A 16409-nucleotide genomic window follows, 5' to 3' on the forward strand; every position below is an offset into this window, starting at 1 on the left:
TGGAAAACTTTGGAAAATTTTAGATCCTGTCAATTTAGACTTAATTCTCCCTTAAGTAATTTTACTTCATAGGAAGTTCTGATTATTTCTACAGTGGGACAACAATGCAGCTCTCCAGAATAAGCCAAACAAAGTCAGTTATTTCCCTCAAAAAGACAGTAACTGCTTTACTTACTTCAGCAATTCAAGAATGGCGAGAACGATATCATTGACATAACAAAAACCTGATGCTTCAGATTTCTTGGCATGATGAAGACCTCCAGCCCAGTTGACTGCAATATCAGTCTGCTGTCTATTGAGTTTTACTGCTGCAGCTATGTAGAAGAAGAAAATTAAAATTCTTTTGACTTGCTCAGTAGAAATTTTACTTGCAATAAAAATTTCAATGAATCACATAAGGATGTGATGTCAATTAAACAGCTTGTAAAAGTGCAAACCCAGAAATTTTACAAAAACTCACCCACTGAGCCTCCTGTTGATAATTGACAAAATTCAAACATTCCATCAAATACAGGACAATCTTCTCCAACATTAACTGTAGAAATAAAAAAACAAATTTTAAAAATCTTGCGTGCAATCTCAGCAAGTGTTAAAATTAAGGATTAATATACTAGATTGATTTTTGAAACAGACAGTGCCTGTCACTGGGTTTACTCAGAATATCAATATGAATACAGTAGACTGTTTTTAAACCGATAAGCCTTAATTATGTATGGGGATGTTCAAATCTTCAGTTCATATTGCTTCTACTACTAACACCAGTGTCAGAACAGCAATGATTCAGCTGAAAAACCAGGTTGAAGGTTTAAATCACATTTTGGGACATGAGCACATAATCTAGACTGATAACTGTAATCTTCCAAGTTCTCTTGATTTGGGCACCTTTCTTTTAGATTAGAAACTTGCACATATCACATCCTATTTAAAAAAGATGAAGAAAGGAACCCAGACAGTTACAGGCCAGTTAGCCTAGCATCTGCTGTCAGGGTATTACCAGAGTCAATAATTAAGGATAGAGTGACTGAACTCCTTGAAAATATTCAGTTGATCAGAATGCTCGATGAACCTGACTGAACTTCTTGAAGAGGTGACTAAAGTATTGGACAGGGGAACGAATGCCTTGAACTTTCAGAAGGCACTTGATAAAGTCACTCAAAACAGACCATTAAACTAAAGTTAAATTTTATGGAATTGAAGGAAAGTTATTCACCTGATTAAGAAATTGGCTGAACAGCAAAGAGTAGGGATAATGGGCAGATACTCTAATTGGCAGGATGTAACTAGTGCAGTCTGCAAGGGTTTGTGTTGATGCCTCAACTATTCAAAATATTAACAACTTAGATGGTAGGATGGAGTGACACAGTGAAATTATGACACAAAAGAGGCAGCATTGTAAACAGTGTAAAAGGAAACATAAAATTAAAGAACAATATTAATAGACTAAGCAAATGGATTTCACTGTAGGAAAATGTGGTATCATCCACAATGAACTTGAAAAGATTAGAACAGAATCCTTTAAAATGGTGGAAAGCTAGAAACAGTGCAGCTCCAAAGAAAATTGGTGAGGGGTGGGTTAGATCCATGTACCCACAACATTAAAATGTAATGAGCAAGTGCTGAAAGTAATCAAAAACGCTAACGGATTTTGGCCTTTGCATCTAGGGGACTAGAATTCAAGGAGGTATAAGTTATGCTACAGCTAGACAAAGCTCTGGTCATCAGGCCACATTTCGGAGTGCTGTGAGCAGTTATGGGCACCACACCTTAGGAAGATGTATTGGCCTTGGAGGAAGTGCAGCATAATTTACCTGAATTATATATACCTGAACCCTAAGGGTGAATTTACAAGGAGAAATTACACAAACTAGGGTTGTATTCCCTGGAATTTAGAAGGTTAAGGAGTAATGTGATAGAGGTTTTCAAGATATTAAGGGGGGGAAAGAGGGTAGGTAGAGAACAACTATTTCTGCTGGTTCGGGGTCTGACACTAAGGGAATACCTTAAGGGGGAGAATTTTCTCCCCGCCGGGCGGGCTGAGTGGGAGCGGGCGCGGGCAAGCGCGCAGCCGATCGCCGCCTGCGATTGGTTGCGTGCCGCCATTTTAGGTCGGGGTCTAAGGAGCCTTCTCCTTCTGCAAAGGAGCACAGAAATTTCTCTGAAGCACGGAGCTGCCTCAGGGAGATTAATTTGATTGTGAAAAATGGGAAAAAAAATTATTCAGACAAGTCCCCTCATGTGACAGTGTCACATGAGCTGGAACATGTCTATGAATTTTAATTTTATTAAAGTTACATAAAACTTCGTCCCACCCATGGATGAGGTTCCATGAAAAATGCAACGGCCGCCTGCGCTCTTCACCTGCCCGCCAACCTTAAGGTTGGACAGGCAGCCCTGACAAGTGTCTCAATTAGCTGATAAATGGCCTTAATAGGCCTTTGACAGTGTGACAGGCATGCAGCCGACTCCGGTGCATGCCCGCCAAACTGAAGATTGCAATGGAGCGCAGTGACGTCGGGTTGCACGCCCAATGTCAGCACGCGTCATTTTATGCGTCGGTGTGCGGGGGCGATTCCGCCCTAATAATTAGAGCGAAACCTTTCATGAGTAAAGTTCAAAAAGACTTCTATACACAAAGTGTGGTAGAAGTTTTGTTTTCCACAAATGACAATTGATGTTCAGTCAATTTTTAATTTTAAATCTCATAGATAGATTTTGGTTAATTAAAGATATGAAGAGATATGGGTCAAAGGCAGGTATAAGGAGTTAGGTCGCGGATCAGGCATGATCTCATTGAATGGCAGTGGAACAGGCTGGACGGCTATATGGCTTATTTTGTTCCTACATTTTCCTCTAGAAAAGAAAAGACTGCAGGAAAACCAGGTAGAGGTGTTCAAGATTATGAACAAGTTTGATAGGGTAGACTTGGGGAAGAATTTTCCCCCCGTCGGTGGGGGAAAGTGCAGGAATGGGTGCGGGCAGGCACGCCTCCGATCGGCGCCCCCAATCGGGGGGGGGCATGCTGCCATTTTATGTGGGTGGGCCAATTAAGGCCCGCCCAGCGTGATGTCCACCAGGAAGCGCTATGCGCTCCCTGTGCGGGCAGAGGGGGGGGTTCCCCTCAGCCAAGAGTGAGCTCTTTCGTGCAAGAGTGCATTCATCTCCCTGAGGCTAAGTGCTGCCTCAGGGAGATCGGTGCCAAATTTAAAAATGGTCAAGGCACACAAATAAAATTTCCCTGACATGTCCCCATATGTGACACTGTCACGAGTTGGGGCATGTCCATCACTTTTAATCAAACATTTATTAAATTTTAAAAAACCCTCATGAAACCTCATCCCGCCCGCGGATGAGGTTTCATGCTTTTTCTGAAGCCCGCCAGGGCTCCCAGCCTGCCCGCCAACCTTGAGGTTGGACGGGCAGGTCCATTAATTATTTCAATTACTTTTCAAATAGCCTTAATAGGCCATTGACAAGTCAGTGGGCACACAGCTGATTCGGCCGCGCCCCCGCTGACCTGAAAACTGAAATGACGCGGGGTGACATCAGGAGTTCCACCCAACGTCATCCCGTGTCATTTTACATGTCGGTGAGCAGCCCCCACCCCCCCGCCCCCCCCCACCACTGCTCGCCGACCTAAAGATCCTGGCCTTAGACAAGATGTTTCCACTTGCAGGGGAGACCAAAAATAAGAGCCATGAATATAAGATATCCAATATGGAATTCAGGAGAAGCTTCTTTATCCGGTGAGTGATTACAGCATAATGAGGGTCCATGTGCTATTCCTTGTAGTAGCAAGTTGAATTGAGGCAACTGGTATGGGTGCAGTTAAGGCAAAACTAGATAAACACATGAGGATATATTTGAATAATATATTAGGTGTAATGTGGGAGAAGGGCCCTGCGGAGCATAACCAGAGGCATGGACCTGATGGGTCTGTTTCTGTGCTGCAAATACTATGTAATTTATTACATGTCATTGCAATATTGAGGCACCGCTCCAGGTGAGATATTAAATCAAGGCTCCTTCTGACTGTTACACTTGTTGAATTAATCCACTGCGAAAGCTTCTTTCCAGGCAATTTTGAGAAAAATTTATTTTACTCCGCCCAATCTCTTTGGGGCACTGGAATGATATTTTTATTCTTTTAGAAATTAACAAGATGCTTAAAAGGAATAGGTTTAGTGCTGCAAGTTCTGTTTTACTGGAAACTACTTGAGGCTTAATTTCTTTAGAAACAGCTAGTGGAATAATTATTCTCAACTGTATCTAACCCAAAAAGAGGCCATGGTTAGATGGTGCCTTGCAATAGCAGGAAAACAACTGAGTCTTCTTCTTCAGCTCTCTATCCAATGGCAGGTCCCCCCACAATCTCCATCATGGGTAGGGCAAGCAGGCAGGTGTCAACTCCACCTCACGTAGAACAGGGATCAAAGCTCATGCTGTTGGCACCAATCTGATCCACACTGGCCTTCCAGCCATATTTCAAAGCTGCGCCAGAACTTTCAGTTAAACTTGCTTAAATAAGATGCTTGCTGAACTGTGAAAATTAGTGAATGTGTGCAAGTAGAATATGTTACTTTAGTCAACAACCCTATAGTTGAACAGTCTGTTAAGGGTTTAGATGAGTCAACAGTTTATTAACCAGGCCTTATGAACAGCTCTGAGCATAAATAAATGACAACAGGTCAATACAAACCATGAAACCCCTGAAAGTTTGTTTGAAGGCTAGAGATTAGATGAAAGGGAGTTATAAAACTAGTCATGGGAAACAGCTTAGAGTGAAATAAGGAAGGCCTGGTTGATCAAGGGCAGATGGTATGTGCCAAGGCTCTAGTAGCTTATGGCAAGAACTCAATGTACTGTTGGACATTTTGAATTAAGGGGAACCTTGATAAGACAATAAGATCATATGTTTTTGCTGTATAACGAGTGTGTAGTATCCCATCTTAAACTCTCATTAAATATACCAATTATACTGGTTGCAGTTGGTCCCAATTGATTAAATAATTGATATCAACAACACATTGCGCTTGAACTAAAATGTCAACAAATTGGTGGGCTTAAAATCACATGCATCCTTACGGAATCAGAGGAAAAATATTATTTATGGTCTTTTCTTACCAATGAGAAACAGAATTAAGTTACACAATGATTTCAGATCTACAACTGCAAGACAGAGAGAGAGAGAGGGAGAGAGAAAACGAAAGAAAGGAGGAAAGAAAGAAAAAGAAAAAGAATGAGAGATATAAGGGCTATAATCACAGTGTGAGATATATTCCAACACAGGAGTGATGGGACAAAGTTTAAACTGTGAGATTGCATTATATTAAATACTGGATGACATGTACAATTTCCTAAAGGTAATCATGAACACTTCAGTTGGGATTACCTATCTATGGAGGGTTCATAAATCCTGAATTTTTGGTCCTATATGATTGCATTATACAACACAATTTAAATTGCATTCTTACATCTCTGCATCTGTTTGCTGTACTCTGACATGTTATCTGGTCGAATTGAGCGCAGAAATTTGATGTAGTCATCACTGTGGTATTTTGTCATCTCCTCAGTTGTGGCCTTGTGTGGCCGCTAATGGAAAAATAACAAGAATAAGCTTGTCAGTTACTGTCAGTTCTTCTTCATCTCCCAACTAATTAGGTTTAGAAAATACAAGTACCAACTTACATAGATTTCCATCTTTCTGTACAAGCCATAATTCAGCAACAGGTTATGGGTCATACGGATTCGGTGTGGTTTCATAGGGTGCCCCTGCCCATAATAGTAGTTACCTATGTCACCTAGTAAAAGTAAAAATGAACTGCTAATTAATCAAGAAGGAAAACTGCATTTATGCCAGTATTTTTAAAACTCAGCCTACAGACTTTAGGTAAACATGATATCTGGCTATTCATCAATTGAGTCCCAACAACTAAATAATGCAAAAATCAGTAACAAAGTACACAATTCAGAAATTATTAAAAATGATACCAAAATACCAATAGCAAATAACACATGTGACACTGCATAAAACTCAATCACAAAGTGGAAAAAGGAACCTATGGGAACATTTGACAATACCAAAAACGTACAAAACAAACTATTATACTGTTCCATACATTAGGTGAAAAAAAAGACGAGTTTAATAATTACATAATGAGGTTTCCATTCCATTTTATAAACTATAACTTTGATTACTAAGTCAGAGGAGGTCACAATGAATGACCAAATAGTTCAACTTTTATTTCAAACAAAATCTACTGATCAGCATTTGCAGAGGACAATACTGATGCCATATCTTAATTGAAAAGACTGGTTTAACAACCAAAAAAAATTACTTTGTCAACAATATTATACCTTAAATTTTGCTTAGCATAGTATCCTTTATGCTGATTAACAAAATCTGCTGAGGGGAAGAAAAGGAAACTTGTACTGCTCAGTCTTTAACTGCTTTATACATACAAGTATGTAAAGAGAAAAAGTTCTTTCTACTTGCCCAACCCACTCCTAAGTGGGCTGCCAAATAATCCACACTATTACAGATTCTTTCTAATTTAGCTGATCCAAGGTCAAAGCTCTGAGGAAACTTTTTCTGAATCCTTAAGGTTAATTTGATTAAAACGTGAAGGGCAATTAGCCAAAGCTATTTTGAATTTGAATTCCCTTCAAACTTTACACAAACTACTGAATGTTCTTTCTTTTAGAAGCAGTGATACCCTTAAGGTGTATAGGTTTTTCAACTGAAAGGGCTGTACCACTGAGATCAAAGCTCAATAAGTCCTGCCAGCAGCACTTGGGCCAGGTCCACCATTGTAGCTCTGATTACAGACAAACTGACTTTTCTATTTGCCTGCAAAAGTCAGGAATGTGTTTTCAATATTTCTGGCCAGTGTAGATCTTGCCCAAATATCAAGGGTAATTTTAATCAGATTTATAGAAGCACAAATGTAACTACACCAACCGTGAATGAGTGAGATTAGCATGTTGCCATTGTTAAAGGTCATATTTACAGCTTCAAAGAATTATGCATATGAGATTGAGCAGTTTTTTCACTGCCAAATCATCCTGAAGTAGAAATAATGTAATTCCTCACCAATTGGTAGCAGCACAATTACTTTGAAATGTTTTAGTAACAAATGGGACAAAACAAGACAATCGTTATTCATCCCTGACTAATCACTCATCACTTCATATCACTTCATGATATTCTGCACTAGACTTTCTACTATCCACGCAACACATAAATAATATATGGAGGATGAAAATTCTTGGCTGGTAAATAGACAGTGCTAATAATTAATCAACTTTATCCTCTGTGTGCTCAACTTTCAAAAAAAGTTATTTCTACTATGGAAAAAACTGTGAAATGGTAAAAGGTCACTCAATTCATTAAAGCCCTTGCGAAGCACAATATATTGGGAAAATATATCTGAGAGCACCATCCCACTGTGGGGCGTTGCAGACCAAAAACTGTAGTGGCAGTATCTGAAATTTACCATCCATTGATCTCAACTGGCTGTAGGAAAGGATACAATGGTGCTTAAGCTCTCAGAAAATTTCACCCAGAATCTGGTCATCTCGGATTCTATCTAACTCTGAGGCACGGTTCTGTAAAGTTTCTCCCTAATCCCTCTAATAATAACTCAAACTTCATTTTATCCACACCCAACATTGCCTCATTCATTCTCTGCAGCTCGTGAGCATTCATATTCCAATAACATTCAATCATATCTTCCCATACATATGTTTACAATTTCTAATTATATCCACCCACTTTAGTTGTGTTAATCAATGCAACAGTAATTAACTTTTCTGGAAGCCTATTCTAAACTACATGCGAGAAAAATTCTCACTAAACTCAAGCCTTGCTTGAAGCTTACTTGCTTTATATTTGCATCACCTAGTTATGCAGCTATATACTAGATTAAATAATCTGTTTAGATTTACATTTTATCATAACTTTTTAAAAACGTGTTCCCTCTATCATCTTTCCTTCACTGAAAGCAAGTTCAGCTTTTCGGGTTTCAATTTATAATCATCCTCAGCATGCTTCCCTATCTCATCAACAACCTTCTGAAGGCACGGTAACTAAACCATTACACAACTGGGCTATAAATATAATACATGCATAATTAGAATAATTTATTCTGGCTTCTAATTGTTTCCGTATTTAATTATATGAGCTGTCAAGTTCCACAATGACCAGAAACTTTCAATGATTAACAATCATATCTAAACTGCTCACACACATCCTGTCATCATGCGCCTATGACTTCAACATGTTTTACATATACTACATTAAAATCCATGTACTGCAACTAGTTACACTGTTTAATTTGTCCAGGTAAACTTAAATTATGTTTATCTCCCCTACATTTATCACTCGGTCAAAATAATTTGATGCTAGCAGCTCATTTACCCAAGAGCTTGTTTCTAGTCATCTATTATGCCTATCTAATGTAATCCTTGGACTTACTGTTCATTCTTTTCTTCCGTTGAAGCATTTCTCTATATTAGATGCACTATAAAATTGCATGCTGTTATTGCTTCCAAAATTTATATGGTAATTCAATATACTGAGTTCTTTAAGGACAGAAATAGGCTCATATCGTAGCTTACTATATTAAAGGGCTAGTGGTAGGAATATAAAAATACTTCTTTAAAATTCTTCTCAGTATGATAAATTATAAAATATTGTAAATATTTATCCAGTGGGGGGAAGAAAACAATCATTATTAAGCAGCATACTTTGTATTCTCACCATACTCCACCAGAAATTAAATATTTAAAAGTATTTTCTTAGAATTGTAATCGTACACTTCAACATGCGTAACAATGCAGTGAACAAAGGAGAAGTAGTGTTAGCTTCTAAACAGTATCCAACAACAGATTATTAAATATCAGAAAGGCATCTACAAGGAACTAGTTATTCAAAATGAAGCAGTTCTTTGTGACTCTGAAGCCCAAAAGACTTGGAAATCTACACTCTGGTTTATTCAAGAAAAGAGCAGTCACAAGAATAATTAGGCAAATAGCTTTTATTTCTACATACTACCAAGGCTGACAAGGTTTCCGTAAGCCTTTACTATTGTTTATATTTATAGATGAGGGAAAATGTGGACACTGGGACTTTCAAATCCTATTATAAACAAACAGTCATCCATAGCAGTGTGTATATTTATGAGGAGGAGCGTTTTTTTTTAAAGAGATTGAATTTTCTTACTTAACTTGTACTGTAACTAAAACTAACAAATGTTGTATCTGTTAAAATCATTTAATTGCAGTGCAAAAGTGTAACTGATTGTAAAAAGTAGAGATGACAGAGAAATAAAATGTATTACTGGCATAAAAGTAACAATTCCAACAATATTACAGTACCTTTATTGTCAAGCCTAAACAATTTAATATAGGCAGAACTCAGTGCAGTTTTCAATTTTCAAAAAAAAATTAAAACAATTATTAATTATTATTATTTGCATTCATATTAATTATTGTTTGCATTCAGGTAAGGGGTCTGGGAGAGTGCGGGGAGAAAGTATGCTCTAACTGGGGTGGGAGTCACATGTAACTTCAATTGGAAGTCAACGAACAACAGCATACTTGGAATTCAGAAGCAAATGGGTACATGTAGACAATGCTACTTAGCTTCCTCTACATAATGTTAGAATCCAACTTAACAGTACTCTCTTGCTTAGTTCAAGCCAATTAATTCAAATTATCCTTCAATTATTAGCACAAGCCTCTTGCTTTCCTACATGATGATTCAAGTACTTTTGCAAAATCGGAAGCAACCCCCCTCCCAACACCACCACGTCCCCACCAAAATGGATGAGTTTGAGTCAGGCGGGAAGTTAAAATTTCAAATCTGAAACCAAGCAGCCTGGAACCTGCCCATTTGCAGTTATAATTTAAATATTTTAAATAAAATTTTAGTCGTGCAGTCTTATCTATATTCCAACTTTAATACTGGCTGGCCGGATTTCCTGAATCTTGGGAAACCTAGCAGCTGAATGGAGGTAAGGGCAATTGGTTAGAATATGTAAATACCTTTCTATCAACTATGGACCAGGAGGAACAGGCGAGTCTGTCTTTACCCGCCCCAGCCATAGGGCAGAATTTTGGTGTTGGCGAGGAGGGGGCGGGGCCTGGTCGCCAACTTGTAAATTGACGTGGGATGTCAGGCGGAACCCCCGACGTCATCCCACCCCATTTAAATTTTCAGGAAGGCGAGGGCGCAGCAAAATCAGCTGTGGGCCCGCCGACCTGTCAATGGCCAATTGAGGCCATTGACAGGATCATTTAAACAATTAAAGGACCTGCCCATCCAACCTTAAGGTTGGCGGGCAGGCCAGGAGCCCTAACGGCAAATAGAGAAAACATGAAACCTCATCCACAGGCGGGATGAGGTTTCATGCAGGGTTTTAAACATTTTAATAAATATATTCTGTAAATTATGAACATGTCTCATCTCATGTGACATTGTTACATGAGGGGGACATGTTAGGGAATTTTTTTTTTCTATTTTTAATATTTTTCAAAGTGGAAGCGATCTCCTGAGGCTGCACTTAGCCTCAGGGAGATGTGTGCTCTTTCGTGCGCATGTGCGAAAGAGCGCACTCTCGCTTTTAGGGAATCCCCACCTGGCCTGCACAGCGCTTCCAACCGTACGTCACGCTGGGCGGGCCTTAATTGGCCCACCCACGTAAAATGACGGTGCGGCCCACTTCGCTGGCGGGGATCGGCTCCCCGCCCGCCAGAGATTGGGTCGGGCCCGCCCGCCTGACAGGCAGAAAATTCTGCCCATAGTGTATATGAAAAGCAATTGTAAAATAAGGCATTTTGCCTATCAAATTGCCAATTATTAGATAATTTAAGTCTTTAAGTACAAAAATTTTTGAATTATCAGAAGCAGGCTGTTGTAAATTATTTCAGTTCTAGAATTCATTTTTTAAAAGAAAACATTTATTCACATATAGTAGCAGGTGTTAAGAGCTAAAGCAAAATTATTAACCACCGCCACCTTCTCAAGGGCAATTGGGGATGGATGGTGGGTGCTTGCCTAGCCAGCGATGCCCACATCCCATGAATGAATAAAAATAAAAATCATGAGGGGCCAGGTCAGAGTAGATAGGGAGAAACTGTTCCATAAGACCATAAGACATAAGAGCAGAAATTAGACTCTTCGGCCCATCAAGTCTGCTCCACCATTCAATCATGGCTGATAAGTTTCTCAACCCCATTCTACCGCCTTCTCCCCGTAACCTTTGATCCCCATACCAACCAAGAACCTATCTATCTCGGTCATAAATACACTCAATGACTTGGCCTCCACAGCCTTCTGTGGCAATGAATTCCATAGATTCACCACTCTCTGGCTAAAGAAGTTTCTCCTCACCTCTGTTCTAAAAGATCTTCCCTTTACTCTGAGGCTGTGCCCTCAGGTCCTAGTCTCTCCTACTAATGGAAACATCTTCCCCACATCCACTCTATCCAGGCCTTTCAGTATTCTGTAAGTTTCAATCAGATCCCCCCTCATCCTTCTAAACTCCATCGAGTATAGACCCAGAGTCCTCAAACATTCCTCATATGTTAAGCCTTTCATTCCTGGGATCATTCTCGTGAAACTCCTCTGGACCCTCTCCAGGGCCAGAACATCCTTCCTGAGATACGGGGCCCAAAATTGCTCACAATATTCTAAATGTGGTCTCACCAGAGCCTTATAAAGCCTCAGCAGCACATCCCTGCTTTTATATTCTAGTTCTCTCAAAATAAATGCCAACATTGCATTTGCCTTCCTAACTACTGACTCAACCTGCAACTTAACCTTAAGAGAATCCTGGACTAGGACTCCCAAGTCCTTTTGCACTCCAGATTTCTGAATTCTCTCCCCATTTAGAAAATAGTCTATGCCTCTATTCTTCCTACCAAAGTCATGACCTCACACTTCCCCACGTTGTATTCCATCTGCCACTTCTTTGCCCATTCTCCTAACCTGTCCAAATCCTTCTGCAGCCTCCCCGCCTCCTCAATACTACCTGTCCCTCCACCTATCTATGTATCATCTGCAAACTTAGCCAGGATGCCCTCAGTTCCTTCATCTAGATCATTAATGTATAAAGTGAAAAGTTGTGGTCCCAACACTGACCCCTGCGGAACTCCACTAGTCACCGGCCGCCATCCTGAGAAGGACCCCCTTATCCCCACTCTCTGCCTCCTGCCAGACAGCCAATCTTCTATCCATGCTAGTACCTTGCCTCTAACACCATGGGCTCTTATCGTACTGAGCAGCCTCCTATGCGGCACCTTGTCAAAGGCCTTCTGGAATTCCAAGTAGATAACATCCATTGGCTCTCCTTTGTCTAACTACTCGTTACCTCCTCAAAAAATTCTAACAGATTTGTCAAGCATGACCTCCCCTTGATGAAACCATGCTGACTTGGCCCTATTTTATCATGCACTTCCAAGTATTCTGAAATCTCATCCTTAATAATGGACTCTAAAATCCTACCAACGACCGAGGTCAGGCTAATCGGCCTGTAATTTCCCGTCTTTTGCCTCACTCCCCTCTTAAACAAGGGGGCTACATTAGCGATTTTCCAGTCCACTGGGACCCTCCCTGACTCCAGTGATTCCAGAAAAATCACCACTAACGCCTCCACTATCTCTTCAGCTATCTCCTTCAGAACTCTGGGGTGTAATCCATCTGGCCCAGGTGATTTATCCACCTTCAGACCTTTCAGTTTTCCTAGCACCTTCTCCTTGGTAATGGCCACCATACTCACCTCTGCCCCCCAACTCTCTTAAACTTTGGGGATGTTACTCGTGTCTTCCACCGTGAAGACTGACGCAAAGTACCTATTCAGTTCCTCCGCTTTTTCTTTGTTCCCCACTACTACTTCTCCAGCGTCATTTTCCAGCGGCCCAATGTCCACTTTTGCCTCTCTCTTACCCGTTATATATCTAAAAAAAACTCTTGCAATCTTCTTTTGTATTAGTGGCTAGTTTACCCTCATATTTAATCTTCTCCCTCCTTATTTCTTTTTTAGTTGTCCTTTGTTGGTCTTTGTAGGCTTCCCAATCCCCTGGTTTCCCACTGCTCTTCGCCGCATTGTAAGCTTTCTCTTTAGCTTTTATGCTGTCCCTGACTTCCCTTGTCAGCCATGGTTGCCTCGTCCTCCCTTTAGTATGCTTCTTCTTCCAAGGGATGAATTTTTGCTGTGTCTCCCAAATTACTCCCAGAAACTCCTGCCATTGCTGTTCCACTGTCTTTCCTGCTAGGCTCATTTCCCAGTCAATTCTGGCCAGCTCCTCCCTCATGCCTCTGTAGTTGCCTTTATTCAACTGTAATACCGTTACATCTGATTCCAGCTTTTTCCTCTCAAATTGCAGGGTAAATTCTATTATATTATGGTCACTTCCTGCTAAGGGTTCCTTCACCTTAAGCTCCCTTATCAAATTTGCCACATTACACATCACTGAATTGAGAATTGCCTGTTCCCTAGTGGGCTCCACCACAACCTGCTCCAAAAAGCCAGCTTGTAGACATTCTACAAATTCCTTTTCTTGGGATCCACTACCAACCTGATTTTCCCAGTCTACCTGCATACTGAAATCCCCCATGATCACTGTAACCTTACCTTTCTTACACGCTTTTTCTATCTCCTGGTGTATCTTGTCACATCCTGACTACTGTTCGGAGGCCTGTACATAACTCCTATTATGTTTTTTTTTGCAGTTCCTCAACTCTACCCACACAGCTTCTACATCATCTGACCCTATGTCATTTCTTGCTATCGATTTAATTTCATTTCTTACTAACAAAGCAACCCCACCCCCTCTGCCAACCTGTCTATCTTTTCGATAGGATATCCTTGGATATTTAGCTCCCAGTCCTGATCCCCTTGCAGCCATGTCTCCGTGACGCCCACCACATCTTACCTGCCAATTTCAATCTGCGCCACAAGCTCATTTACCTTATTTTGTATACTGCGTGCATTCAGATACAACACCTTCAGTCCTGTATTTCCCATCCCCTTTCTCATTGTCGTCCCTTTACCTGATGTGCTTGAAGTTAGATTCCTAGCCCTTTCCAAACACTCTGTCCTATTTTGTGTTCTGGGGACTTTAATAGCCTCTCCTGGGCTCTCCTTTCTTTTCAGTTTTTTCTTAATTTTCCACTAAGTTGAATCCACCCCCCCACATGCTAACCTGCTGCTTTGTTTCCCATTAGTCATACTTCTTGGAGTTTTACCCTTCCCTCCACCCCCCTACTTTCTAGTTCCCATTGGTGGAAGGATCGAGAACGAGAGGACATAGATTCAATGTAATTTGCAAAAGAATCAAAAGTGACTAGAAGGAACACTTTTTCACACAGTGAGTGGTTGGGGTCTGTAATGCACTGCCTGAGGGTGTGGTGGAGGCAGGTTCAATTGGAATGTTCAAAAAGGGAATTAGACTGTTGTCTGAAAAGGAAGAATGTGCAGGGTTACAGGGAGAAGCGGGAGAATGGCACTGGGTGAATAGATCATTCAGAGGGCCTGTGCAGACAAGATGGGCCGAATGGCCTCCTTCTGCACTATAATAATTGTGATTAAAATATCATAGTTCAATAATTCAATTTTAGAACTACCAAAAAAATGAGATCACTAATTTAAAGACCATCGTGCTCAAAATCACGAAGGGCCTGGAGAGACCAGATGCGGAGAAACTGTTCCCATTGGTGGAAGGATCAAGAACCAGAACACACTGATTTAAGGTGATTGGCAAAAGAGGCATCGGCAACATGAGGAAATACCTCTTTATGCAACGGGTGGTTAAGATCTGGAATGTACTGCCTAAGAATATGGCGGAGGCAGATTCAATCGTGGGTTTCAGAGAAGAATTAGGTCATTATCTGAAGAGAAAATGTTTTCAGAGCTATGGGGAAACGGTAGGTGAGTGGCAGTCATTGAAATGCTCCAGCAGAGAGCCAGCACAGACATGATGGGCTGAATGACCCCCTCCTGTGTTATAACCATTCTGTGATTTTATAATGTCTTTTTTAAAATTAGATATGAGGAGTAATGAGGAAATACATGGAGATTTTGTAGGCATTTTGCATGGCCATGCTTCCAACCAAGAATTTGCACTAAGTCTTAGATTACTAAAAATTAGATCATTATTATTGAATCTACTTCCATCACCCTTTCAAGCAGTGCATTCCAGATCAGCATTACTCGCCGTGTAAAGAGGTTTTTTTATCTCCCCTCTTGTTCTTTTGCCAATTATTTTAAATCTGTATCTTCTGCTTAGCAATACTACTGCCACTGGAAACAGTTTCTCCTTATTTTTCCAAAATGCTTTGTAATTTTGAATATCTTTAACAATTCTCACATTAACTTTTTTCTGTTCCAAATACAACCTAGCTTCCCTCGTCTCTCCAAATAACTGAAACTGCCAGTCCATTCTAGCAAATTTCCTCTGCACTCTTTCTAAGGCCTTGACATCCTTCCTAGCATGTGATGCCCACAATTGGAGACATTACTCCAGCTGGGTCCTGACTAGTGATTTAGAAACAGAGAGAAACATAGGCAATAGGAGCAGGAGTAAGTCATCTGGCCCTTCGAGCCTACTGCACCATTTAATATGATCATGGCTGATCCTCCACCTCAAACGCCATACTCCCACTCTCTTCCCATATCCCCCTGGCAACCTTTAGAGTCTAGAAATCTATCTATTTTCTTCTTAAATATATTCAGTGACTTGTCCTCCTCAGCCTTCTGTAATAGATAATTCCATAGCTTCACCATCCTGAGTGAATAAGTTTCTACTCATCTCAGTCCTAAATGGCCTACCTCGTATCCTGAGACTGTGATCTCTTGTTCTAGACACACCCCCCACCCCCCAGGGAGAGGAAACATTATCCCTGCATCCAGTCTGCCCAGCCCTGTGAGCCCTCTATGCCTCTACTTATAAAAAAACAAGGATTCTATACGTCTTTATTTTGAAAGAAGAAAAAGCCTTTTCAACGTGCCCTGCCACCATTTGTGTATGTACACCCTGCTTTTTGTCCTCAAACCCCCTTTAAAATCATTCGATTTCATTGGCGCTCCTTATTCTCCCTACCAAAATGCATCACTTTACAGCTCTCTGCATTAAATTTCATCTGAACATGTCTGCCCATTTCTCCAGTCCATTAACTATATATCAAAAGAGCAGTGTTCCTAATACCTTCCACTGGTGACACCACTGTATTTTTCCCTCCTGGCTGAAAAATAACTATTCACCACTATTCTGCTTTCTGTCTCTTAGCCAATTTTGTATCCATGCTGCCCCTACTCCATTAGTTCCATGGGCTTTAATCACCTCATCAAAAGACTAAAGCTTTAACTTTTCATATTATACATTTATTTGTTAAGAATGCATCAGCAAGG

The 16409-nt window shown here is 40.5% G+C and overlaps 1 protein-coding gene across 6 annotated transcripts in view; it reads right to left on the reverse strand.

The window, feature by feature from the left end:
* LOC144680809 (histone deacetylase 2) overlaps positions 1 to 16409 on the reverse strand; it is an 83504-nt gene that overhangs the window by 40356 nt on the left and 26739 nt on the right. For all 6 annotated transcript variants that reach the window (XM_078542217.1, XM_078542214.1, XM_078542213.1 and 3 more), the window contains 4 exons: positions 5686 to 5798; positions 5472 to 5589; positions 461 to 535; positions 176 to 314 (listed from right to left, as the gene is read on the reverse strand). In XM_078542217.1, coding sequence (XP_078398343.1) covers positions 176 to 314; positions 461 to 535; positions 5472 to 5589; positions 5686 to 5798 — 445 coding nt within the window. The remainder of the gene's footprint in view (positions 1 to 175; positions 315 to 460; positions 536 to 5471; positions 5590 to 5685; positions 5799 to 16409) is intronic.

Source organism: Cetorhinus maximus, chromosome 5 (assembly GCF_964194155.1).
Source record: "Cetorhinus maximus chromosome 5, sCetMax3.hap1.1, whole genome shotgun sequence".
Lineage (NCBI taxonomy): Eukaryota > Metazoa > Chordata > Chondrichthyes > Lamniformes > Cetorhinidae > Cetorhinus > Cetorhinus maximus.